The 27665-nt window shown below is 31.9% G+C and overlaps 1 protein-coding gene and 1 pseudogene across 1 annotated transcript; both read right to left on the bottom strand.

Annotated features, from left to right (window-relative positions):
* Nucleotides 1–1166: 1166 nt before the first annotated feature.
* On the bottom strand, nt 1167–5459 carry LOC128183082 (uncharacterized; annotated as a pseudogene).
* Nucleotides 5460–17559: 12100 nt separating this feature from the next.
* LOC128183075 (uncharacterized) lies at nt 17560–27539 on the bottom strand. Its single transcript, XM_052851932.1, has 15 exons — nt 27264–27539; nt 26234–26320; nt 25626–26033; nt 25444–25529; nt 24856–24934; nt 24601–24777; nt 23945–24180; nt 21685–21955; nt 21425–21571; nt 20982–21150; nt 20694–20884; nt 20354–20593; nt 20110–20218; nt 19268–19844; nt 17560–19108 (listed from the first exon to the last, which is right to left on the bottom strand). Exons 3-15 carry the CDS (start codon nt 26001–26003, stop codon nt 18862–18864), a joined length of 2907 nt encoding a protein of 968 aa, XP_052707892.1. The 5' UTR covers nt 26004–26033; nt 26234–26320; nt 27264–27539; the 3' UTR covers nt 17560–18861.
* Between the last annotated feature and the right edge of the window lie 126 nt (nt 27540–27665).

Raw genomic sequence — 27665 nt, 5'->3', positions numbered from 1 at the left:
TGCTTACATTTTCAGATACATATTTACGGTTAACTGTTACTAATTAACTTTTCTATGAATATACAAGATAATATTGTAATAAGAATTTTGATGTATGTCCAATGTACGATGTTTAATCAATATTGTCGACATTGCAATGTTGGCCAACATCGAGTCAACAGTGTGTTAATATCATATTTACATGATTATCAAATTAGCATTTGCAACGTACCCTCTATCCGGTTCACATTGTCGATATTGTAATGTTGACTAAAATTGAGTCGACATTGTGTCTAGATGGTGTGCCTTCTTTTCTGTTTACATCGTCGACATCGTCAACATCGCAATGTTGATCGACATCGTGTAGACATCGTGTATACATCGTACCTCTTATATCCTGTTAACATCGTCGACATTGTCGATATCGCAATGTTAACCAACATGGAGTAGACATTGTGTCTACATTGTTTGTGTTCTTTCTTGTTTACGTCGTCGATATTTTCGACATCGAAATGTGTACGACATCGTGTCAACATCGTGTCTACATCATAACTCTGTTATCCTGTTAACATCGTTGACACTGTCGATATCGCAATGTTAACCAACATGGAGTAAACATTGTGTCTACATCGTGTGCCTTCTTTCCTGTTTACATCGTTGACATCGCAATGTTTATCGACATCGAGTCAACGTCGTGTTGCATCATACCTGTGTTATCTTGTTTACATCGACGACATTGTCGACATCACAATGTTGACAAACATCGAGTAGACATTGTGTCTACATCGTGTGACCTCTTTTCTGTTTACATCGTCGATATTGCATTGCAAGGGACAACGCAAAAGAAATATCCGCGATGTGGGCATTGTAAACTCAATATTGGTTTAATGTCGTATACATTACGATGCTAACGATGTTAACTATGTCGACGATGTCAACGTCGAAGAAATGTCGTAAATGTGGACAATATAAACTCAATATAGATTATACATTATGACATTATACATTACATTATTGGCTAAATGATTTTGAAAGATAGACAAAACAATACTGGTACTGGGAACAGATACTCAGTATCATTTTGCTATCAAATCTATAAAACCAAAAGCGTCGCGAAAAATCGCCACATGGTTGTTCGAGTTAACAGTTATGAGAGAACAACCACCGCCAATAACATTGGAGGATTAGCGACGCTTAGTACACTGGCCGTGTTCCACGTTCGCCATTAAAAGAGCAGATTTGTTGCAATGTACTTTGTAAATTGTAGAGTAGTATGTCATTTCCAAGTTCAGTTAAATGAACTCCGTCTTTTCTGAATAAGCCATAAGAATCCCATGCGATTTCTGGATAGCTGATGTAAAAACAATCATTTTGTACAAACAATTTGCTCATAAAGCTGTTAATTCTTTTGGCAGCAAAATTTTGAGATTTTACATTATTGCTATAACGCCACGAAGATCTAGGAAGAATATGAGACCAACCAAGAATGGTGTTGGAAGTCTGGTCTGAATTGTTTGAAATATTTCTTTCATTTTTGTACGTAAGTCAAGAAGAGGAACATTACCAATATCATTTCCCCCACAGTGAATAATTAAAATATCAGGAGAAGGTTCGTACCTCAACAGCAACTGAATTCGAGGGTACAACTTATTCAACGTTGAACCGCCCTTGCCCTGCCAAAGGATGCGATAATTTTGTCGTTGAAGTCCTAGATGAGCTTTTTCTTCAGAAAGGCAAGCGCGTTGGAAAGCCCACTTGATAATAGATGAACCTATTATCCAAATGTTCCTTTCTTGACCTATATATGATAACAAATGTGTATATAAGGAAAAAACAAAAATTCTTACTGATTCGAATTTTTTAAATTCTAATGTAGCTTTTGTACGCATTTGATGACCATCTACCTTTTTTCATAATTTCTGATTCAGAATGACCTTTTAAAAACTATTAGAAGCAGCCCCTATTCGAAAAGAGTGGGAAGTGAAGAGTGAGCTTGAAAGACCTATGATATCTATTGATTTATTCAGTACTGACGAAAACTGATAGCGCGTAAGTGGACTGCCATCCATATGAATAAAGAGTTGCCCACCAATATTTGGCCTGACCGACAGATATCTTAGTAAAAGCAAAATAGGGCAAATAGCTTGAGTATCGGATTCAACCAACTGAATTGATGAACCTTTTCCTGATTGGTCGGTTTTCGAAAACGGAACAGTAAGCTTTAATAGTTTCCTATTAATTGATTGGTCGTTGATTATCTGTATGTCCTTAATACCAATAATATGGTGAATGTTATTGGCATTATTCCTTGTAAATTCACCTACTCTCAAAAAGGCATGATATGCCAAAGAAAATGCAGCACAAAATAGGAAGGTTTCAAAATTAGATGAGCAAACATAGCTTGAACTTGATATGAGCTTTTTTAAAATATCTTGAGTTATAGGCAAACGTTGGTCAATTGATTTGCGTGAACGTTTAACACCTTCTAAAAGTTTTCTAACTAGGAAGTATTTTGTACAATCGTTGGTGCATAAAAGTTTGCATTTGAAACTTATTCCAGCTAGATATGATGATATTGTACTATATGCTAAGCCTTTCAGGGACATATGAGCAATGAAAACACATAAGTGGGAAACTGGCGGACCCCAAATGTCGGAAAAACCATAGTCCTTTCGAAAACTTGAAAAAATTCTTAAACTATTATTGTATGAAATTTTTGTGTTTGTGGCTACAGAGTTTAGTGTTAGCAGTTCTATTTCAGCTCTGATATCATCCTCGTGAAATCTTCTGTAATGGGTAAAGGATGAACGTCCGCTTCCGGTGCGAGCGATCTGAACCTTGTCCACTGTTTACGAGAAATAGAATCGGCGATTGAGTTATTATAGCCACTTATATGCCTTGATTTGAAATAAGTATTATTAATCATAGCATAAAGAACTAAAGGGCGAACCAATTGCATTACTCTTTTCGATTTTGATGTCTTCTTGTTGAGAATTGCCACTTAAGCAATATTGTCTGTATGAAACATAATTTTCTTATTGTGGAAATGGCTTTTGAATAGCATAACTGCCAAAACTATTGGAATAAGTTCTAGAAAAGTAATATCAGATATAATATCTGTGTTCTGCCATTCATGAGGCCATTGGAAATAAGCCCACTGACCCTGTAAATAAACGCCGCAGCCAAGTTGTGGATTACCTGCACTATCCGTGTATAGGTGAAGGTCAAAATCGGAAAGCCAATTTATTTCTAAAAAATTTAAGCTTCCGTTAAATTGTTCAAGAAAGCTAAGCCACACACGAAGGTCACTTTTCATACCTTCATTCACCCTTATGAAATGCGATGGGTGCTTAATACCACACATAGCGTCACAGAAACGACGGTTAAAAGCACGAGCTGCAGGAATTGCCTTGGCGCAAAAATTCAAAGTACCTACCAGGGACTGTAAAATTTTTAGTGTTATTTTGGATTTTCCCAAAATCTGTAATATACTGTGCTTCAAAGCAATTGTTTTATCCTGAGGTATACTTATAACCATCTTTTCTGTGTCGATTTCTATGCCTAGAAAAACCAATGACTTTTTAGGACCAACTGTTTTTTCCTCTGCTAGCGGAATTCCAAAATCTCTACAAGTATTCTGAAAACTTGACATTAATTATTTGCACCCTTCAATATTTTTGGCTGCAAAAATGAAATCATCAAGGTAATGCCTTAATGTATCTTTACCTGTTTTTGTTATTGTCACCCATTCTAGAAAACTAGCAAATTTTTCCCATAGAGCACAACTTATCGAACAGCCCATAAGGAGGCACATATCATAATAAAACTGATTGTTAAATTTAAAACCTAACAACTCTTGGTCAGCTGGATGTACGGGTAATAAACGAAAAGCTGACTTCACGTCCATTTTTGCAAGAAAAGAGTTTGTACCTAAGTTAGCAATCATTTCTAGAACCTCATCAAACGGTGTGTAATGAACCGTGCAATAATCTGGGTCAATGAAATCATTCACACTACTTCCTTCAGGGAATGATAAATGATGTATTAAACGCCAACCCCCATCTTTCTTAGCAACAATGCCTATAGGTGATAATCTAAAATTATGCATAGGTACTTGATCGAATGGACCTGCAACACGACCTAATTCAATTTCTTTGTATATTTTTTGTCTTACTTCATCTGGGTGCTGTTTGGTTGAAATTAAGTTATCACAGGTTGATGAAAAACGGGGACCAAAATAGTTGATTTTAAAACCATATTTAAAGCCATCCCTCAACTCACTAGCATCCAGAGTTTTAGGATACAAAGAAAGGTAAAGATGCATATTACACAATTTAATAGGTGTTGTTCCTGGTTTTTTGATAGTTTGTTGTATGGGACTTTTTCCATGAGCCACGAAAAAAGTGAGGAACGGGCTTGTCAGAGCTTGGTTGCGACATAACTGTTTTGTTGTTTTGATATTTTTCATGACATTTAGTTGCCGGGTGTTTACCAGAACATTTCAAACATGTATGACTATAATGACAATATTGTCGCATACAAAACCCCTTATTGTTAAAATCAAAGCATGCATTTCGCTGAGGCGATTGTTGCCCAGGCGCGCTTGATGGTGAATTAATATACAAAAGCCATAATTCTTGATCGATTTGGTTCCAGGGAATACAATCATTTCTTGCTTTCTTGATGCGAAATTGTCTATCATATTCCCTCCAACCAAATCCATGTGATCGACTAGCAGCAGTTTTTACATTTGCCATATATTTAAGCATCTTTTGTGCTTGATCGGGATGGGCTACTAAGTATATGCTCATGTAAATGAAAAAATCATCTAGCCATATTTGGATATCAAAAATTTTGTTTTGATTCACTGGTTTGAAAGACAATTGACCGTTATTCAAAACAATTTTGCTTTCCTGGTCATTAACTTGATGTCTATCTAATAAACTGTACAATTCCACGAATTCCCCCTTCATAATTTTTTGTTTTGTAGCATGAGCTACGTGCATGCCGAGTTCATCATTAACGCTAATTATAGCATTGTTAACATCTAAATCTAAATCTGCATTGTTTGAACGAACATTAATGCAATCAAAACTGGTACCTTCACACGAATCTGGCTGATGTGGGTTGATGATTGTTTCAATTTTTTGCTCAGAGTCCGTACTCGGGCCTGCCAGGGATTCCAAGTTGACTGCTGGTGGAGATTTTTCAATCGGTTGTTGGTTTCTTGAAACCACGCCATTATCTTCCCTCTGGGATATTAATGTCTGGATTGTCTGTGTCAATTCTGGGAGGATCATTTGAGATACAGATGCAGCTACTTCCTCGATGCTGACTCCGCTATTCGTCGGGTCTGTTTGGTCCGGTACGTTTTGAAGTTTCGACCTCTTAGTCCTACCCGGTAGGCGAGCTTTCCCGGCCAATTTCATTTTTTCGGTCTGCCGAACATCCTTTAAATGGGAAGCCTGACGGGGCTGCATTTCACACAATTTTTCTTCACTCAGTCTACCCAGCTGATCTGTTTACAACCGTTGAAGAATGTGACGCAATGAGAAAAAAGTATGACGTCACAATGTATACGGGGAATGAAATTTCCCAGATTTATTTATAGTACAGTTAGGTTTGTTCATTGCTATAATAATCTGATTTATTTTTCAAAAGAAAATAAATTTTAATATAGATTCAATATCGTCGACATTGAGATATTGATAATGTTGACGATGTAAACGTTAAAGAAAAATCCGCGATGTATACAATGTAAATTCGATATTGGCTCAACATCGTCGACGTTGCGATGTCGACGATGTTATCATTTAAGAAATATCGGCTATGTTGATGATGTAAACTTGATATCAGCTCGAAATTGTCATTGTTACGATGTCGACAATGTCGTCGATGTTAAAGGCAAAGATTTTTAGCAATGTTGACAATGTAAAATCGATATCGTATCAATATTGTATACATCGCAATGTTGACGATATCGAAAAAGAAATATGTACTGGACATGGATGAGAATTTTAAGTAATTATTTACTAGTACACTTCCATAATCCTGAATTGTAGACAACAAGCGACAAAGACATTTGAACTGAAAGATCAGAAAAGTCTTGGTAATAATTAATGTAAAAAGATACAAGAAAGGGTATGTTCCAATCTTAAAATTATTTGTTCTGTTTTAATTATACGTATTTCTTATTTGATTTCTTCTTTTAAGCAGCCATAGTGAAACAGATGTGAACATTTAGAAGTCCAACGCAGTCATAATCATGACCTTAGTTTACCATGCATACCCTTCCGAGATTTGCAATTAACAACCACATATTCCTTATTTAAACGTGTGATGAAATAATCAATATTGTCGTTTTGATCATTAACGGTTGTTTGGTATGTTTAATATCATTGAATATTGTTATTTCATCTATAGATTTCTATGGAGTATTGAATTCATAACAAATAATTCTCTACAGATATTGTTATAATGCAGCACTTGGAGACAGTATATGTTTCCTTACATTAAACATATATGAATTTTCAATGAAAAATGAAATCTAGTTCATGCATTTTCGATAGATTTCTCTTCTAAATGCTTCGGTGTGTTAACCTTGCTAGTTAAAAAGAATTTAAAAAATCAGAAATCAATGAAGATTAATAACTGTTATCACTAGAATTGAAATTTAAAATAATTAAGTGGTTTAGCCATGAAACGTTAACTTCATTAATTTGAGTCTTTTTTTAATTACAATAGATGTCATTCTGATATTCCGATTCATTTCATGACATGAAAATAGTGTTTAAATCCCAACACATTATACTTATTTGCCTCATAAATCACATATTTCATAGTATTTAAGTAACCGTTAACATTAACGTTCGGTACCTTGGGCCTTAATCACAGAAGTCCACTTTCGGTTTTTTAAGATCAACACGTCATAAAAATTTGATCATAAAGGTATTCCAGGTTATCTTAAAAGTCGACAATGTATGTGAAATAAGTTTTTACAATTCCATCAAAGAGGACCAGATGGTCGTGGTTATTGTAAGACTATTGTTATTTCCTTAAGAAGAAGAGCTATTTACCAAGATTTTGGAAAGTGATTAAATCAAAAAGGTAAGATATTTGGATTTTTTAAAAAAGAAATCTTAGTTAGTTTATTACCATTAAATATAATATGTCAAAGTTATAGGCAGATCTGATGATATGATATTTCAAAAATGATAGAAATCTATTTCTCTAATTTCTATTTAACAGTTTTTTTAAAACTTTATTTACATGTAATCACAACAAGGTGCACACGGCAGGTGTGACCGGTCAGCAGAGGATGCTCACTCCTCCTAGGCACCAGATCCTACTTCTATCTTTTTAGAGATCTATGTTGCTCTGTGTTGAAGTAGTATTTCGTTTTTGATATGGTTGACAGTTTGTTATTGTCATTTTTTTATCAATGCAGTTTCATTAATATCTTTAGAGCTGTACGTGCAGTCAAAATCCCACTCACCTTTACTAATGTACTTTATGTAATGTTGATATGCATACAATATGAGTAATTTTTGTAGAAGGTTTTCGAAGCCTTTAGAAAACCGTCATAGATTTCAACTATACAATGTTTAAGTTTGATGTTTCAAAAATAAAATAGGAATGATCAGGACAACTCAATTTTGTTGGATTTCAGTAAAAACAATTTGAAACAATCATATTGAAAACAGGAATGTTGGACAATTCAATCAGGTATATGTGATAAGATCCTTTAAACCATCAGAAATAGTGAAATTTGTTTTTTCGGTTTAACATTCACTGTCTCTTCAGTTGTTTCCGGAAAGTTATTTCTAAAATGATATTAATATTACAAGACTAAGATTGAATTTATTGAGAAGTATGAACTATAATTTTATTTTTATTTCATCTATAATATATACAAAATTGAAATTATAAATTATAAAATACTGTTGTCATTTTGAGCATAAAATATATGCGTGGACTGACAGGAAGTCCTTCATCTGTCCTTACCAGGACTTGATTTTCCGTAAAACCAAAATTGATTACTTAATCTACTTGTATCATAATCCATGCGATTGAAAACTTATCGATTAAAGAGAATGTGAATAGGATTGATTGTTTATCCTGCAGACCTCTAGTTAAAGAACCTCTGTTAAATTCGTTAGGCTAAATTTGAATACACTTTAGGTTGAACAAATTATCTAAGCACTGATCAGGAGCATTGATATATAAAACTTTTTAAAATGCATCATATATTATGAAATAAACAAAGCAGAACTGAAAAAAAACAATGAAAAAAGAATGAAAGAAAAAGCAAATAAACTACATGTAATAAAAGGAACTATTTCGTTTGAAATAATTTTTTTTTTTTAAAATGGAAACATGAAATTTTGATGTGTATATTTCCAAGGGTTTAACTTCGTAATATATGTTGAGAAAATGAACTTTAAAACTTTGAATGCAGTTGAAGTTATCTAAATGCAATATCATTTTCTAAAAGCGTCGAAAAGGTATATTCCATTAAACCCATATCTTTATGAACATTTAAATAATTATGAAAATAACTTGTTAGATTGGGAACAAACTTGCATTTATGTTTAATACTTATGTTTTTAAGTACATTGCAAATTCAATTATTTCCTCTATGCAATATTAAAACTAATACTACGCAATCCGTATCTAACACACCCATACAATAACTTTCAAGGTATAAGATCTTTTTAAAATCAATTTTATGACGTTTGCTTTTATCACAATGCTTTTTTGAACTCTTTTTAACGCGCTAAAATACAAACGTTATTTTATGTGTACTACGTCATCAGGAAAATCGGATCACACTCTGTAAAATGACAGTATCAGAGGAGTAAAATTGATGGGTATATAATAAATTATCACATGTGACAACATGTGGCATATTTCAGATATCTGAATGCTCCATCTATCTGGAAGAACGGACTAAGGAACGAAAGCATCCAGATTACGGAGGCTCCACTGTATACATTCTTCGAAATTGATAAAAATTAACTTCGTCGAATTTTAATGTTCTGAGGGGTATTCCTTAGTTAGAAACCTTCCTGTTAGGAGTTAAGATTTGATTGGACGCAGACATGTTTTTACTTACGTAGCTAGAATTGCATCGCTGAACACTTTAATATTTATAACAGAAGTAATCTATACAGGATCAACGAGACATGACGTTATATTAGCCATTAAAATTACTAAGGGGGTATCAACACAGCTCGTTAAAATAAGACAGACGTCTTTTAAAATTGCTTGCTTTGTCAGATACATATTTCGACATTTCAATAAAAAAGAATATGGAATATGTATTCATACCCCTAAATAATTTAAATTGCTATTATAACGTCATGTCTCGTTGATCGATAACTTCTGTTATACGTATTAATGTATTCAGCGATGCAATTCTACTTCTTCTATGGTAATAGATTGAAAGAGCTTTACATCAGGTTTTGCATATCTATGAAAAATCAAGTTAGTTTTCTTTAAGGGAAAATACTGTAAAATATAAAGATAATAGACAATACTCAGTTTACTTAAAACTAAAAGTATTACTGTTGTAGATTGTTTAGATAAATGCTTGACATGATTCTGCATGTATCAACGATGAAGGTTTTTGTATTCTTCACGCGTTAATTAAACGCATCAAGTAAACGCTGCTGTTGTAAGAGAAGCTCTTTCTATCTATAACCAATATCAATGATTGAAATAATGATTATTAATGCTTAATGAAATATTAATGATATTAATAAATTTGAATAAGTGTAAGATTTTCAGCAGGAACTTTTTAATATTTCAGAAGCTGTATACTATTGCGAAGTACTCTGTACCTGAAACAATTCTTCGTTTTCTGAAAACTTGAATTCGGTACCTGATAATACACTGTTAAGTCCTTTTGTTTGTATTTAATATTTGGCTATTTATGATATAAAAAAGGACATTAAATTCTAATCTGATTAATTACACTGTGTTAAGTGTGTGATAAAATTATAACGTTGAGTCCTAAAGTTGCCCTAAATGGGGTAACCAACGTCATTGTATTGACGACAAGAGAAAAAAAATCTGACGATAACGGTAATTAACTAATCTTGTTATAGATATTCTTGATGATTTTGCTCATGAGTTATTTATTATTTATTATTTTTGAGTACATTTTGATATTCATGACTTGTGTATAACAAGAGACACGTCCATTTGAACGTGGAGATCATATTGGGTGTTTTTCTAGGGAAACTATTACTACATAAACAATTGCGTTACATATGATACTGCAATGAAGTGCTTTTCATTGATATAAAAATCATATAATTTTGATATTAAAATTAACTCATATAAGAATTATATTATCCCTATCATTTGAGTATGATATGATGCCCCTTCTTTTGTATCATCTCATATCAGCGCAATTATATGAGAATCATAACATTTTGATGTGAGAATTATATGTGGCGAAATACCTTATGTAGTGTTGGGTGTCTCGGTAATAATTACGGTGAAAATATATAAAAATCGTGTGTTTCAATTTTCCATTATTAAACATTAATTTTCATCATTATCATGGTGACAGTTTTTTGTAAATATTTTTTATAAACAAATTTAGAGTTTTTGTAAGTGTCTGAGTTCTATATTTCATGAATCTTTTATGTGATTTAAATATTATAATATACATTGTTGCAATTTTAGAAAATTGTCTTTTAATTCTTATCTTTCTTCTGGTTTAATTAAAGGTACATCATACTTTTTTCTTTAGTTTAGTAGACATGGTAAAACAGATTCATTCAGAAGTCTTACATTGACGTTGTACGGACTTCCAGTAAACAAATCACTTTTTATGAGAGAGAGAGAGAGAGAGAGAGAGAGAGAGAGAGAGAGGGGTTGATTTTCTCCGTAGCTTAGTTTTGGTTGCGGAGATCTTCTTTTAGGAGACTCATATCAGACGTTACTGACAAAAGTGAATTATATCTCCGAATTTCACATGCTGTTTTATCAAAACTATAAGGAGATGTTTCCAGGTTTAGCTCAAAACATGAAAGTAACATACGTTTTTTTTAACAATTATGACCCTGGACAATTTTGGGAGATGGGGTCAATGCGTCATCAGATACAATTGTATCAGAGAATCGTTACAACCCACAACATTGCATGAATGGTCAGTCTCAATGTTTTTAACAAAGTTGATTATATTGAACATTGTACTACTAGTATTTATTTTCTTTTTTGGAGTTTTTTTTTCTGATCACATTGATCCTCTTCACTCTCTCAGTGGTGGTACAATCCGTCAAATTAAAACATGTTTTAATATTGAAAACCCATTCCCCGAACGTTACCCATATTTTAGAAGCATGGCAATAAAATAATAAATGGTGCACTGATAAATAAATAGGTAATTTGTCAAAGTTTATTTGTACAGAGTTGTTTTTCTTTGTACATAAATATATACATAAATGGCGTCTATCTTTGATTTTTACACTTTTAAATGACTTTGTACAACATGCATGAAGCCATATCCCTTTTACCTGCTATTATATCCCACAGTAAAAATATGATTATATAAATGTTTAATAATTATTCAGTTCAAGTTATGTAAAATAAAAACACTCAATGTCTCCTAGGTTCCAAGATTTAATAGTATAAGAAACATGGGTACCTTGTTTAATATTAAAAACATAAAATATGGAAGTATTAACCTTTTCAGATAAAACGGATCAAAATATAAACAAAATAGTATACATTTACCGACATTTTATTGACGAAAAGGTTGCTTATTTAATCAATATAAAGAAGAAGGATGAATAAGTAAATAGCCTAAATGACGATAGATAAGATACTGGACAATTAAAATATCAACAAATATTTTTTGTCGTAGTCTATATAAGGTTATAAGGAAATCAAACAAATTTCAATCAACAAAAACTTGGAGAAATTACCCACGATACAAGTATGCAAATCCGTTGATGAAGTCGCATGTAGCATTTAACAATGGACTATGTTGTGCCTGAAATGGCTAAGTGGATAGAGCACAGACATTAAATAACACAATAGAGCTAGGGTTTTTAGGTTGTGGGTTAGATACCACCTAAACTTTAGATTTTTTTTCTTATCGTTTATTAAAATATTCAGAAACTGTATATAGTTAGAGATTGTGCTTTTGTAAACCTGTATTACAACATTATCAAGAATAATCAGTAACAGTTGAAAAAAAATAAATTATAAATTGTATTTTACGACTAAACCAAATAGGCATTTGCGCTGTCTTGTTCCCCTATCCTCTTTGCAATATTAAGAATATATAATTATGTACAGTCCTTGAGCAAACAATATTAAATACTTTGGGGGTTTTTTTTAAATAAATATCGTGGAATTTCACATACAAATGATTTATTAGAGGGAGATTACTTAAAGTTAAATTCAGACTTTTTAAATTGTATGGAAAATAAATCAAACTGGATTTCTGAAATCAAACTTCTATCCTCTCTTTTCAAGCTCATGCAATGAAAATATGATTTTTCAGACCGAAACTATGTAAATGTACAAAAGAAAAAAAATGTTTTTCTTTTAACACGGAATATGTAAATATAATATAGTAATTGTTCTATAGGAATAGTGTAGGAAAAAAATTGTTAACCATGTTGAATGGAAAAAGAAACACATGGTCTCTGCAAGATATGCCATGGAAATGAAACATATCTTTTTACTATCATAATGTAGACCAAACATAGAATGCAATAAGTCTTTAAAATACAAATAAAATGACACATGATAATGTGGGATAACAAACAGTATTCAAAATCAAAAGTCCAAAAGAAAAATACTGAACAAGAGTAAAACGAACACTTATCTCTGCAAAAGCCATGGACGAGTTGTTGTGTAGGTTTGTAATGCAAATTTAAAAGATGTTAATAAAAAAGGTTATTAAACAAGTTTGTATTTCATGTTTTGCAACGTAGGCGGTTAATTGTCGGATGTCAAATTTTGTGTCGTTTTTAAGATGTAATAAATCATTTCGAAAGACAGTAAGTAGAAGAAAAACTGTTTTACCTTTTAAATGCACATTTCACTTATGAGAGACCATTTCATTTTCAAAACATTTACTTGTAGACTCCTTTTTCGAACTTGTATTTGCAAATAGGATTACAAAACAAAGAATTATGGTAATATAACAAAACAAAACGTTTCACTTGTGGAAATTTCTACAAAATTTAAATCTAATGGAAAAAAGCATTATTTTTTAAGATTAATTTTAGTCTTAACCTTTCAACTGCAACATGGGCAAAAGGAAAGTAACGTTTCAGCCGGAAAACATAAAATATTTATGATTTAGAAGATGAAAAATACCAATAACAAACTGTCAACATCTAAAAAAAAAATCCATAAAACAAAACACAAATTCAAAGCAGAGCAACACGGGTCTCTAAAAAGATAGAGGTAGGATCAGGAGCTTAGGAGGAGTAAGCACCCGCTGCTGACCGGTCTCACCCGCTCTGCGCTCTTTGTCGTAACCGGAAAAAGCGAAAAAGTCCATAGACAAATAGGTGATTAATTATAAACTGACAGTGTGAAAAACGTCAATCAGCATGCGACCCAGTGGAACGAAAGATATGAAATAAAAATGATCGAATACAATGTACAGCGTGTAATCATTCATTAACTGATCAATTAATATAATTTGAAGATTTTTAATTACAATGAATTTTTATCGACGATTCAACAAAAATATAGTATCAATTTGATTTTTTAAAAATTTTCATTCGTGTAAAGAAATATTTTAAAGCCTTTATTTAGATAAAGGAAAATGCATATGTCTTTCAAATTGTGGTATCAACGCTGATGTTTGTGATCTGTTTGATAATTCTTTCACCTCAGAAAGATTCCTTACATTATCACCTGGTGAATCATTCTTGCCAATGAAGTTAAACCTACACATAATACAAATGTACTCATAAATTTTAGATGACCACAATTACTTTGTATTGTTTTAATTGTTCATTAAATTATTAAGTTTTATTGAGGATAGATATATAGATGACATTACAAAATAAACTTTGACTTACAGGGAAAAAAAATTAAAAATTACCATCATATAAAATATGCATCTCGCCATATCAGTATTTTACTCTAATGACATATGTAGATCCTCTTATTGCATTATAAATAAATCATTGATATACACGAATCGAATTTGGAATACTTTACTGTTAAATTGACACTTGTGTAAAATACTCTGAAATAACCTATATTATGTCTGATGAGTAATTTATGTCTAAATCTATATTTAGTTTCTCAAATAACAAAATCGAAACAAAGAAATTTCGTGATTTATCCATAAACCGTATGAGAAAGAGCATAACTTTGTGCAAAAGGTTATAACAGGTACATGATAGATATCTCAAACAATTTAGTTTTGCGAAAAACCAGATGAAGTCGCACACACTTAGTCCAAGCCTTAACGTTCAGTGACCATTCCAATGTGTTTCAATCAACATTACGGTCATAGTTTGCAATGATGGCTAAAGCAAAAAAATTAAACACAGAAATGAAAATCCAACAGATTTAAACAGGTCAAATTTGGAGATGAATATATATATATATTGTCAATTATGCTTGATACAAGTTAATTGCTTTAGAGATGAATTGTATATTCACAATTACCAAATTTTACAAAATGTAATCGTGGAAGAAATTAATTTTGTTTGAACCATGCTACGTGTTTTCATATGTAATACGCTGATAGATATTCCTTCTAAACAAAGTAATTTCCATTTCTACCAGCATAAGACTCTCTCTCTCTCTCTCTCATTCATAGAAAAGCGTCATTTGACGACCTTTAAAATTCAGGGTCTTCCATATAAAGGACGTATACTCAATACACCAAATCCAGTTCATGGTTTACAAATCTATCGACGAACAGTTTCAAACGCGAGTTCTTTAATTTTATCGGTTTTTAAAATTTATTTACTTTCAAATTTACCAATGTCCTTGCAGGCATGAAGAGGTTATTCAATTAAAATTCTATACATAATTTTAAACAATTTTTTTCATCAAAAAGCAATTATGAATACTGCCTGACCAAACACGACAATAGAACTGAAATCAACGTCACCTTTCAATCATTATTACATTGAAGCGGTGGTATTTTGTTAAGATCATTCTTTATGAGAGAAAAAAATATTCTCAATATGTTGAGATTTATTTACATGAATAAAATGTATTTAAATGAATAGTACAGCAATAAAATACAGTAAACAAATAAATGGGCATGAAACGTAAAAAAAACAAGATATCTGTGAGCCAATACTCACAGGTAAGACCCCCCCTACCGATGTGAATATGCATAATTTGCAAAGTCAATTTTAATAGGAAGTTGACGTCCGATTGGTACAAAAATATATCCCACCATATGACATACCTAAACAAACAATCTGCGATAAAAAGTTGCTAATAAATTTCTGACGAAAATTTGTTCGAAAATTTAGGCTGAAAATAAATAAAGTTGTCACTAAACAGAAAGTTGACGTCTGATTGATACAAAAATACATCCCATCCTTTGGCATGGTTAAACAAATTTTCAAGCATCTGCAATGATCAGTTGCTGAGAGACATGCGACAGAAATTTTTGTTACGGACAGACAGACAGACAGACAGACAGAGAGACTAGCAGACGGACATACAGACAGACAGATATTCTCCTTCGACCTGGGGTATAATAATCTTTAAAGCATTTCTACTGTAAAACACATGCAGTTGTAAGTTTACAAATTCATGTGTATGCATGAAAGGGTTACTTTTACTCAGAATGAAAAAAAAATTCCACTGACGATTATGAAAAACTATTTTTGTGTGTTATAAACCTTTCATGGTAGTCTAATTGTTCATTTTAATAAGTAGAAAATATACGAAAAATACATGTTGACATCGGATTAAACAATGACTTTCATTATAAAGAATTTGTCAGTTTATACCTGTTTTGAAATAATTTAGTGGTACATGTGTAAGTCATTTGGATGCAACGTTTGATGAACAGGAGAACCAGGAAGTATCCTATTTAAAGGACTTTCAGACCGAATTTAGTTCATGATTTACCAATGAATTGTCGAACAGTGTCAGACACGAGACGGTTAGGTTCATCGGTTTTTTAAAGTTATTGAGTTTAAATTGCCTGAAACGAATTAATGATCTGAAATAATTATTCAAGGCCGTTGCAAAATAATTTGCTAACAAATCCGTATTTGCAAGATACAACCTTGACCGATCGATACAAATGTTGAATGGCTAGTGATCTTGCAATTCCCGGGGTTTTTTTTAAGAGAAACGTCAGAATATATCGTGCCAAGGATTTTTTTTTTATTCAACTTTAGAAATTAGACATTTAAAGCTGATGAATATATATTTGAGCATTAATCAGTATATCTAGCATTTATTTATATTTGGTTGAAATTCAAAACAAGAGTTTTACAAAATATAACTGTAAAATAAAATGTAACTTAAAAAAAGTAAATGTAAAAACCAAAACACCAATTAAAATGCATTTCATATGTTGAATTGTATCTAAATTAAAACGTACTTTTATAATGCCTTTCTTTTTCCTGTTTTTACTCCACATTCTCTGTTGAGACAAATAAATGTATTAACACTGAATAGTTATGTTTATGCAATAGGATTTTCTCAAAGCCACTCCACAAAGTATAATTCATCGGTAAAAGTAATCTTTTTATAGTTAATTTTATTCATTATAAAAGATTCGATAGAGTAAAAAAACAAATGTACACTTAATTTTTGGGAAAGGGGATTAGTACATTAATGCATCAATTAATTTAGCAATTCGATGTCAAAGTAAACTTTTGAAGAATCTGTAAATATCGCAACCAGTTCCACGGATGAAATTTTTTTACCAATGTCATTGCAAGGCATTGTCAAGTTTCATACATGCTTGTTTATTATACACAGAGAGTACCTCATCGAATAAAAATCCAAAAACGGAAGAGTTTATTCAATCAAAATTACAAATGATTTTAATAAAATACATGTTGACATCGGAATAAACAATGACTTCAATAATAAAGAATTTGTCAGTTTATACCTGTTTTGAAATAATTTGATGGTACATGTGTAAGTCATAGTGATGCAACGTTTGGTAAACAGGAGAACCAGGAAGACTCCTATTTAAAGGACCTTCAGACCGAATTTAGTTCATGATCATGATTTACCAATGTATTGACGAACAGTGTCAGACACGAGGCGGTTAGGTTCATCGGTTTTTTAAAGTTATTGAGTTTAAATTGCCTGAAACGAATCAATGATCTGAAAGAATTATTCAAGTATGTTGCAAAATAATTTGCAAACAAAAAAAAAATGCAAGATATAACCTTGACCGATCAATACAAATATTGGATGGCTAGTGATCTTGGAATTCCCGGGTTTTTTTAAGAGAAACGTCAGAATATCGAGCCAAGGAATTTTTTATGTCTTTTATTCAACTTTAGATATTAGACATTTAAAGCTGATGAATATATATATTTGAGCATTGATCAGTATATCTAGCATTTATTTATATTTGGTTGAAATTCAAAACAAGAGTTTTACAAAATATAACTGTAAATGAAATGTAACTTTAAAAAAGTAAATATAAAAAACAAAACACAAATTAAAATGCATTTCATATGTTGAATTGTATCTAAATTAAAACGTACTTTAATAATGCCTTTCTTTTCCCTGTTTTCATTCCGCATTCTCTGGTAAGACAAATAAAATGCATAAACACTGAATAGCTATCATTATGCAATAGGATTTTCTCAAAGCCACTCCACAAAGTACATTTTATCGGTAAAAGTAATCTTTCTATAGTTAATTTTATTCATTATAAAAGATTCGAAATCTGTTTTATTAATGTCATTGCAAGGCATTGTCAAGTTTCAGATATGCTTGTTTATTATACACAAAAAGAACCTCATCGAATAAGTATCCAAAAAAGGAACATTTTATTCGATCAAAATTACAAATAATTTCAATAAAATATAATTCCAAATAGCAATAATGTATACTGCCCAACCAAAAACAACAATAAAACTTAAACTAGCTTAACCATTGCATGATGTACCGCATTAAAGTCTTAGTTTTGCTCTAAAACTAAATTCTTTCCATATAATTAAATAACTCTCACCCAAATCGGAGACAAAGAGAAGAGTGAAGGCATAATTAAATGCAAAAGTTTTGTAGACTGGCTTACTTCTACTTTTCAGTTTTACATTGCAAAACTGTTTACATTTTAGGTTTGTTTAATCATGGCCCAATGATTTGGCAAGAGACTCAAACGAGGGTCATAAAAAAGTCCGTCACTAAATATTGCTTTTTGTTTAGGATGATAAAATCGGTTCCATAGTGTACGAGAAGTCAAAAAAAATTTAAACGTAACAAAAAACAGACAGTCTGACAGACGAACAAACGTGCAGATAAGATTAATAATCAGAAATTGATAAAGATAATAACAGAAGTATATTGAAATTTGAAAAAAAGATATGAAATATATTGTTACTGTTTTTTATTGAAAAGAAAGCTTCATATGATATTACATACAATAAAATGGTTAATAGAATATTAAAGAATAGTCGAATTTCTTTAAGTATTAACTTTTCATAAAAAATTTTAGGATGAATAATCATCATAAAGAAAACCAACGTTTAAAGTATAAATAAAAATACGCTTGTACATATATTGAAATCTTACTTGTTTATTAATTCTTTAACAAACATGATATATGATATATACATATCACAACTATTTCCATCTACAAAATCCTTGAATTCGGTCGTCGAAATACATGGCTATTCATGAATTTACAAAGAATGTTTTCTTTTCTTTTTTATAGTTTTATTATCATTTGGCGCCAAATAGTTTGTCGAGATGACTTTGATCGTACATTTTCCTGAAATCTTGATGGGGAGGCAACAATCTCGTAGAAGTTGCTGATGGTGGTCTCGAGAACTTGTCGGCTGGGGAGTCAAATTGCAGGAGGTCAGTGGGGTTAAAGTTACCCCTGTTAGCCATCGTTCTGTTGCTGTCTGGGTAAATGTTCACGTTATCTTCTATAGAGTTGTCAAGAGGTTTGTGCTCATCATCATTCCTAAAGGAAATCGTCAATTATGTTTTAGTTTGTTATAAATGTATATGAAAAAGTATGCAAATCACATCCTATACTCGTACAAGATTTGAACACAAGCATAATTCATCATTGAGCAATGACATTTCATGGCCGCATTTAAAACACATAATAAATACCTACGTTTTCATTTGTTTGATCATATATCCAGCAATGGCAACAATAACAGCAACTACAACAGCAACTGCAACGATGAGACCTATAGCTACCGCCGACAATCCTTCTACCTGGCTTGTCTGTTTGTTTGTTGCTTCATCATCAGCGTTACTCAAGGTCTTAGTTGTTCCAGAAGTCAAACCCTTCACAGTAGACGTTGTTGGTAGGGTTGAAGTTGTAGACAAAGCAGCAGATGTAACAATACCGTTTAAGGAAGTTGTACCAGGTTGTTTTGAAGTCGATACAGACTCTTGAGATCCAACGTTTTTTGTCGTACTTTCCTGTGTTGTTGAAGACGTGGTCTGCACACTAAAAGTGGCTGAAGTGGTAGGTGCCATCGATAGAGGTGAACCTGTTGTTTGGGATAAAGTTCCTGATAACGGTATAGTTGACTGTGATGTTGCTAGGGATGATGTTGTTGATTTTGATATGGATGATGTTGGTGATGATGTCGACAGAGGTCCAATTGTTGAGGAAGATGTTGAAGACGGTGCTGGAGAGGAAATTGTTGTTGACATGTATGTTGCTTCTGTGTTGGTGCAGTCTAAAACAAAAAACGCGGGTAGATTAATATCATTTAATCGGTATATACAAAGAAAGAATCAATTTCATGTCTTAAAACGAAAGAATCACGAATTAAAGCTAAGTAAAAATTATTATCTTCGGATCACCATGAATATTATGTAAGTATTATATTTAGCATATTAATATTTGTATTACTGCATATAAACATGTTTGAAAACGATTACATCAGACGATTTGAATGTGTTTCAATAAGGATACATTATACATATAAGGGCCATACATACCCCATGTCCAGTCAAATGCATTGGATAAGGCCAAACATCGCCAACAGCTGTCGTTACTTTTTAATGTCCCACTTTGTATACAAGTTCCATTTATAAAACAATAACCGCTCTGAAATTGCATGACAATAATGATAATTTTGAAAGCGAACATAACACTTTGCAATGTTTAACCGAAGAATAAGAATGTGAAAGAAATCACTAACGATCGATTATTTTTGTTATTCTAATAACACCGTTTACTTGCCTGAAGAGTAACTTTGATGTTTCCGGAAATGTTTTGAAACGTCTGACAAGCAGATTGGTATACGTAAACAGTATACAGAGGCGAGAATTGAGTTCCATCATTAGACATATTAAAATGGAAAGTAGTATAAAACGTCGATCCTGGACCGTATTCAAGACTACAGAATCCTTCATAAAGGGTCCTTTCTTGTAATTCTACCGTGTACGAGGTCCGGGATATTACAGTATTGTTTTCATCAATCTGTCAAACGTGAATAATAATTATATACATGTATACAAACATAATTATTGTTCTAATTACTGAACTACTGAAGAAATTTAAACATCTTTACAACTATTACCTCTTCCCTGGTCACATAGCAAGTTGTACCCATGTTCTCCAAAAAATAATGCCCATAGAGAGTGACATCATCACAAGATTCCGAGGATTTGTCACAAACACCATCACCGGATAATCTTGTTATTGTTGGAGGAGATAACACGTCAAAGGAACAGTCGCTTCCTCCGAACCCATAATCACAGGTACAGTTCCCTTGAATATTGATAAAGAAACATGGACACAATAAAACACGTTTTGAATTAATACTTATGAACAAATAAACCACTGGATCATTTGTTGTTTTAATCACCTGATAAACATACACCTCTGTTGCTGCAGTTATTTGGACATAAATTGACAATAACCAATGTGACATCAGGATGTTCATCCACTAGCGTAGAGTTAAGCAGAATATAGGTTTGACATTGTCCAAGGGCAGTGTCCAGGTGTAACTGGGTAAGATTATGGTTTCCGGTCATCTGTCAGATTCGTTTGAACAGGAAATATATAACATGTTAAATAATACGTTGTCCCAAAAAAAATGATACTCTCTATTAATTGCTGGATAGTGATCATTGTCCATCCGTAAAGACTAAAATATGAATTTGAAACTTTACAAAACACACGAAAATTTAATCAAAACTACAATTAGCTACATAATATGTAATGTTTGTTTGTATCAATGCATTTAATCATTTTAAATCTTATATTATGCATTATACCAGACCATAATCTGTTGTAATTGTTACTTACAACAAGATCGTTCATACAGTTGACTAAAGTCTCATTGCTGAAGTTGGGAACAATTTGGAGGCAGGTCTCGTAGTATGTTGACTGTTGAAACGCCTTGTTACAAATGTCATAAGCATCCACTTCATTTAACGCCTGTCTTTTCATTCGCTAAAAAATGGTCGATGACTTTTAATCAATTCAATAAACAAAATCTAAGCGTAATATCAACTTGAAGGTAAAGTTGTCTATTATATAATCAACATAATTTAACAAACACTAACTCCGATATCCTCTGTATTCACATCAATGTTTCCATGAAATTGTGTGAAAAACTCGAGGTCTCTTTTTTTCCTCCTTGAGCTGCTATGTAATACACAGTGGTACTCGCGACCTCTGCTTTTGGTTTTGCAGTCACTGTATTGTTTGTAGCTGCAGTATGTTTTCCCTTTATCGCAAGTGCAGAGTTTGTGAAAATAAGTAGACAAAGGTGTCAAGTTATCGAATACTGTTTGCGATTTTGATAATAGATCTTCTGTGCTACCGTCTGGAAGTCTGTCAAAAAACAATTAACCTCTATAGGATGTCTTAAAGTTCCTAGGAATGCACTTTAAAAAAATGTCATTTGTGCATTTTAAAAATTGTACATCTTAAATATGTTTTTTTTATTATTCATATCTATTGTTACGACAAGTTAATATTAATCAAAGTACTGCGCAGCACAGTTAAGGCTGTCAATAAACTCCGTTCAGACAAAAAGTACGGGAAATGTGCATTATGACATCACAGTATATTACAAACCTCGAAAGTACTTATTAATTTATTTATTAGTAAAATTAACTTATACTAATCTTTTAATTAAAAACAACAAATGCTATTACTTACAATTTTGATGTCCGTTATATCGTACACACTGAAAAATAAGCGAGATGTCGTTCTCGCTGTACTACAAAATATGACGTCATATGCTTCAAAATGACGCATTAAGTTAAATCATTGAAGACTATCGTGCACTTTTATAGCGAAGAAAAATAAATGTCATACATTAACGGAAAAGTATAAATGAATATTTTGTTTAAAATTATTATTAGTAGAATGCTACCTATATAGTCTTATTTTCATTTTGTTAAAAGTATGCATCGTATAAAGAAGCCACCTCGGTTTTGTATGAAATATCGTATATCTAAAATCTGAGTACCTAAATAAATCACTTAATTGCAAGGGCATACACTTACCTGATCCCGACAAACTTTTACATGTGAATTTGAAATATGCTATGTAACTTAAAAACTTCTACGATCCTTGTAAAATCGTACAAATTAATTATTTTTTAATGAAATTAACCCTGTGACCTTCAAAATTATTCAACATATGCATTATAAATTACGGTTTCTACTAACAAATATTCTTATCTTAAAAAGTTCGCACCGTTTTTCAAAATCTACGATATAACATCAAGTTATTTCATAATTCAGTTGTGAATTTTGACATGATTATGCCCTTGCAATATTGAATTTTTTAAATGACCTCAAAACCACAAATACATCTGCTTGTACCATGCGACTGCCATATCACGTGACCACTATGAACATAAAATATTGTACTGTTATATATATATATTAGAAATATATTGCATTTGAGCGACTGTTATTGATTTTAAAAAGGACATGCCAGTTTAACTAAAGTATACGTGTTTTCATCACAAAAATTTGCCCATATTTTTATTGACCGTCTTAACTGTACTGCGTGAAGATCTGATGGGAGTTGATTTTGTTGATGTTCATTTATTTTAAAATCAATGATATGTTATTTTGCATGACAAATACATGTAGTTTCTAATTTTAATTACGCACAGTTTTATAATATGAATTTTTGGACTTTTTCGACAAGAATGTCGAGAAACCTCCATATGAATAATGTTAAATAATATTTAAAGATAAAATGAATTAAATCAAACTATGTATCAGTGATAGAAATATTTCTCGAAAATTATATGGATCCAAGCAATATTGAACTCTAGTCTCGTTCAACCAAACGCTCGGCTGACACCGCAAATCTCCGACAAGGATTTACGGAGACAGCCGAGTGTCGAGTTGAACGAGACTATATTGAACTCGGGCGTAGGAATACATATTACGACTACAAAAAATATTTTCGTACCATTTAAAATTTGACTATTTTCAATGTATTTATAAATAAGTTTCCTTGAAAAACAATGCTTTAGCATACATTACATCGAATTCATCAATTATTTTCAAGAACTAAGTCTTGTCAGCAGCAATGATTTGTGCTGAGGTCCAAACACTGTTTCACTTTCAGTTTGTCTGAGTAACTGCATAGGAGAGTTGATTAAAATCAACTCCAAAAAATCATTTACAAAAAAAGTACATGTGGTTTTTTTTTCATTAACACTCATATTAAATACAAATATTCTTGATCAAAAATGTTATTTTTCTTCTACTTATTCGAAGATTATATTTATATACATTTAATACCCTGCACCTGAACGATCTGGTTTTTTTAATAAAATAAAGATAAACTAACTGCCATGATAGGGAGAAATCATCGGGTGGATTGTAGTAGCTATAGGAGTATATATTGTCCTGGGTTCCGTCCCGTCGGCGGAGGTCATTAGTCCTATCATTGTCCAGTACTCCACACAGTCCAGACGTTCTATCAACATCAGAAACCGTGGGGTAAACTTCTACGTTTATGTACCAGGAAGAACTCCCGTAGTTGTAGAGAAAAACTTTCACAGACGTTCCTGTTGGGAGTATGATCTGAAACATTGATGAAAACAAATTTTGTTCAGAGATTGAATTGGGTGTAGATAATACATCTTTATATATAAATTAAACATTTAATGATAAAAAAATGATATAAGACAATCAAATTAAAAGTATCATTAAGAAAAAAAATTTAGTAGATCTGTAGATCTGTAGATCAAATGTATTTCCTATTTACGTAATTGTATAAATGTGTCCGTGATAATATTATGTTTCAGATCTGAACACTATAATTGTAAACGCATTGCACCAAATACTTGTCTTATTGGTATAATCTTTATTTCATAGAGGATATAACGGATGTATGTCTGTCTGCTTTTGGATCATGCATCTTAATGTATAAGATAAGCATTGATTGATAACAAAAAAATCTTGTAAAATTAAGCTAAAAGAACCATCAAAAAAGAAATTAACCTTGTAAACTTTGTCTGTTTCTTTGATGACTTTTAGAGAATTTTCGTTACAGATAGGAAAGTTGATATACTGCCTCCGATAACAAGCATCGATGGTGAACACATCCTGTCCTGATCGAACTGCCACTGCGCAGATGCAACGAGGTCTACCCCAGCAATTCTCGTGACGGACTTGTACCTACAAAATGGAGACCCTTGTAATAACACGTTTTATTTTAACTCAGGACTCGTAATGGTATGAATTTAAATTTCCTACCTCTTGTAAATGGTCAGTATTTCGATAAAATATATACGTCTTTCCAGTGACACAGCCTGTGTCTTGACATTCATATCGACTAAAAAAACAATATTTATCATAAGTTCTCTGCACATAAAATATTTATAAAAGGAATAAGTGTTAACATTACATTTGGAATTTTTTTCATTCAATTAAAAGGCTAAAATAAAAAATAAAGGTTTGTTAAAACAGAGGAACTTTTTTTGTCATTTAATTTAGTTTTATTTTCACCTTAAACAAATGGAAGCATTTAAACAGCCAAAGTTAAGTTTTTTCTCTGTTCTAAAACAAAAATTAATAGGTACTTTGTTAGTTTTATCTCACTTACCTTTTTCAGAAAAGTAAATGAAATGCAATGCAAACAAAGAAAAAGTTTAAAAGCAATTATAAACAACGTATTTTAAAAACGTTGATAATTTACTTCATATAACTTTAATACATCTAGATCTAGAATAAGTATATAGAGTAAACACAAGTCATAATATCAACAAGTGAATTAACGTTTGATACAATTTGTTCGTGTATGATTAGCCTCTCCGTTATCGTCAGACCGTAAACATAGCTTACTATCCATCAAATGTTTTTTGATGTGGGTCAGCATATGAACTACATCGCTTTCCCTTCCAAGCTTCTTCTTTATCTACAACATTTATCTAAGGAAAAACAAATCTGTATAAAAAAAAACACGTAAATATTGCACCAACGTGACAGAGAAATACATATAATCCATTAATTAGAGTTTGTCTTACGTGTATATCATGGAACACAACATCCGAAAATATTCTAGCGCCTTCGCCTTTTGCACTGTTCGTTTCAAGTCGTAACACGAGCTTGCTGTTTTGCATGTAATAACCGAGTCCATCCGAATTAAATACGTCTATCTCATATATCTTGTACCAGTTGATTTCATCTTCATACTTATGGCTCTCGTTAAATGTAAAGCTCTCTATTGCCGGAAAACAATCGTGAACGGACCCATACGTATTTTTGGTGCAATGTGCCTGAATATTTCCAGGAAATGACAACTGTATGTAGAGAGGCGAAGCGAATTGATCACCGACTTGAAATTGTATTGTCTGAGATGCAAATGGAATGGTTGGACGAAATTGCAATTTTGACGTCCCCATTCTCTCAATTGTAAGGGTATGGTTTAATATCTAAATAAAGTAAGTTTTTGAAAGTGTGTTAGAAAAATGTCTTAAATATAAATTGCAGCGTATGATATAAGAATATATCTAAAAAAAACAAAATGATATGAACAGTATACGAAACCATTGCAAAAGCCTTCAGCAGTATGATGTATCGTCTTGAATTAACTTAAATAGATTATGCAAATAAATACGTTATTGCACTGTACCTCAATTCCTGCAAAAAACAATAAACTGGACTGGTAAGATCACGGTAGTTTATTAGCAGATTTCTTAAGACCTACAACGCAATGGATCTATAAAGAAAGAAACACAAATTAGCAAAAACTAAGTTTTCACAACGCACTCAATAAAAAAAAGAAAATGTGCCATTCCAACTATATGTTAACTGGTAAGTAAACTAAATAGCAGAGCTATGTTATCAATCACCTTTTAATACTCTTATAGTCACCCTTCATTTGAACTTTTTTCTAATTGAATCGTGGGAAATTTACCACGTACTGTAATATTTTTAAAACAAATATATGTACTGTGATATATTTAAGCATTAAATGCTTATTTTGGGTCAGACAAATTGAATACCGTATGTGCCGCTTGGTGTGTTATAGTACAGAATACGTCCAAAAATAAGCATTCAATGCTTATATTTATATTCACACTAATGTATATTTGTATGAAATCTATGTGTATTGTTGCTGTAATGACATTATATAATCTCTTAGTCGGGGATATGTAACATACATGGAACAGCCATATTAACATTTTATTTAGTTCGCTTACGCGACTAAATATATACATATTGTACTGCTAGAAACTTTGTAGAGATTAATCTTTTTATTAACGAGTAGTTATGGTTTAATGATATGTTCTTTGGTACACCTCAAATCGGTTATGTAACATTGATTTTTCATTTAATCTTACAAAAATATATATACTCAAAACACGTGATGCATTTACCTTTGTGCTTATGACGCATGGATTAGTAAAGGGTATAAAAGGAAATTGAACGTCGCAAATTTTCAATGCAAACACAACATGGAATTATACAATGAATGCAAATATTCTTTAATGAACAGTAAAGTTGTTTGCACATCTCTCTGATATTCAAAGTATTCGAACATTTTTTGAGTTACAGTAACTTTTGAATGAGAAAGATAGAAAAAAAATTAACAAAATTAGTGTATTGCTAAATCGAAGTTTTATTACGATGGGTATTTCAAAATTTCACCTCTGACCTACCCACGAATTAATCTTTTTTCCCGCCTCGTATATATCCGCTGCGGAGAGAATAGCGTCATCTAATGACGACTTGTCGACGGTCTGTCCTTGGATCACAGTCTCGTTATCGACGTACCAGTCAATGTGGTAGAGCAGGGAGTCATCATCAGAAGGGGTGAAGGAACAAATCAGGTTCACAGTAGGGTCGTATCGAAAAATACCCGCTACTGATTCGTGTTCTGTTTCATTCCAAGTAATGTTATGGAATGTTACTTGCACGTCCTTTAGAGACTCATTTACACCTATAAAATGTAATCCTGACATGTTAAAAGACATACTTTTTCTAAATAAATATAATAGTTAATGGCAATTATTCAGTTAGATACTTACATTCATCATCAAGTTCTATAAAGAAAGGAAAAA

The sequence above is a fragment of the Crassostrea angulata genome, chromosome 5 (assembly GCF_025612915.1).
Source record: "Crassostrea angulata isolate pt1a10 chromosome 5, ASM2561291v2, whole genome shotgun sequence".
NCBI lineage: Eukaryota > Metazoa > Mollusca > Bivalvia > Ostreida > Ostreidae > Magallana > Magallana angulata.
Note: the sequence above shows the minus strand (reverse complement) of the source record. Positions and strands in the feature narration are given on the sequence as shown.

What these genes read in the sequence shown, in the direction of transcription:
- LOC128183075 (XM_052851932.1), bottom strand. Translation starts at nt 26,003, where the DNA reads ATGGGGACGTCAAAATTGCAATTTCGTCCAACCATTCCATTTGCATCT. An exon ending in ATACTGACCATTTACAAGAG is followed by an intron (nt 24,778 to 24,855) that starts GTAGGAAATTTA and finishes TCCATTTTGTAG; the next exon opens with GTACAAGTCCGTCACGAGAA. An exon ending in AAACAGACAAAGTTTACAAG is followed by an intron (nt 24,181 to 24,600) that starts GTTAATTTCTTT and finishes TCAATGTTTCAG; the next exon opens with ATCATACTCCCAACAGGAAC.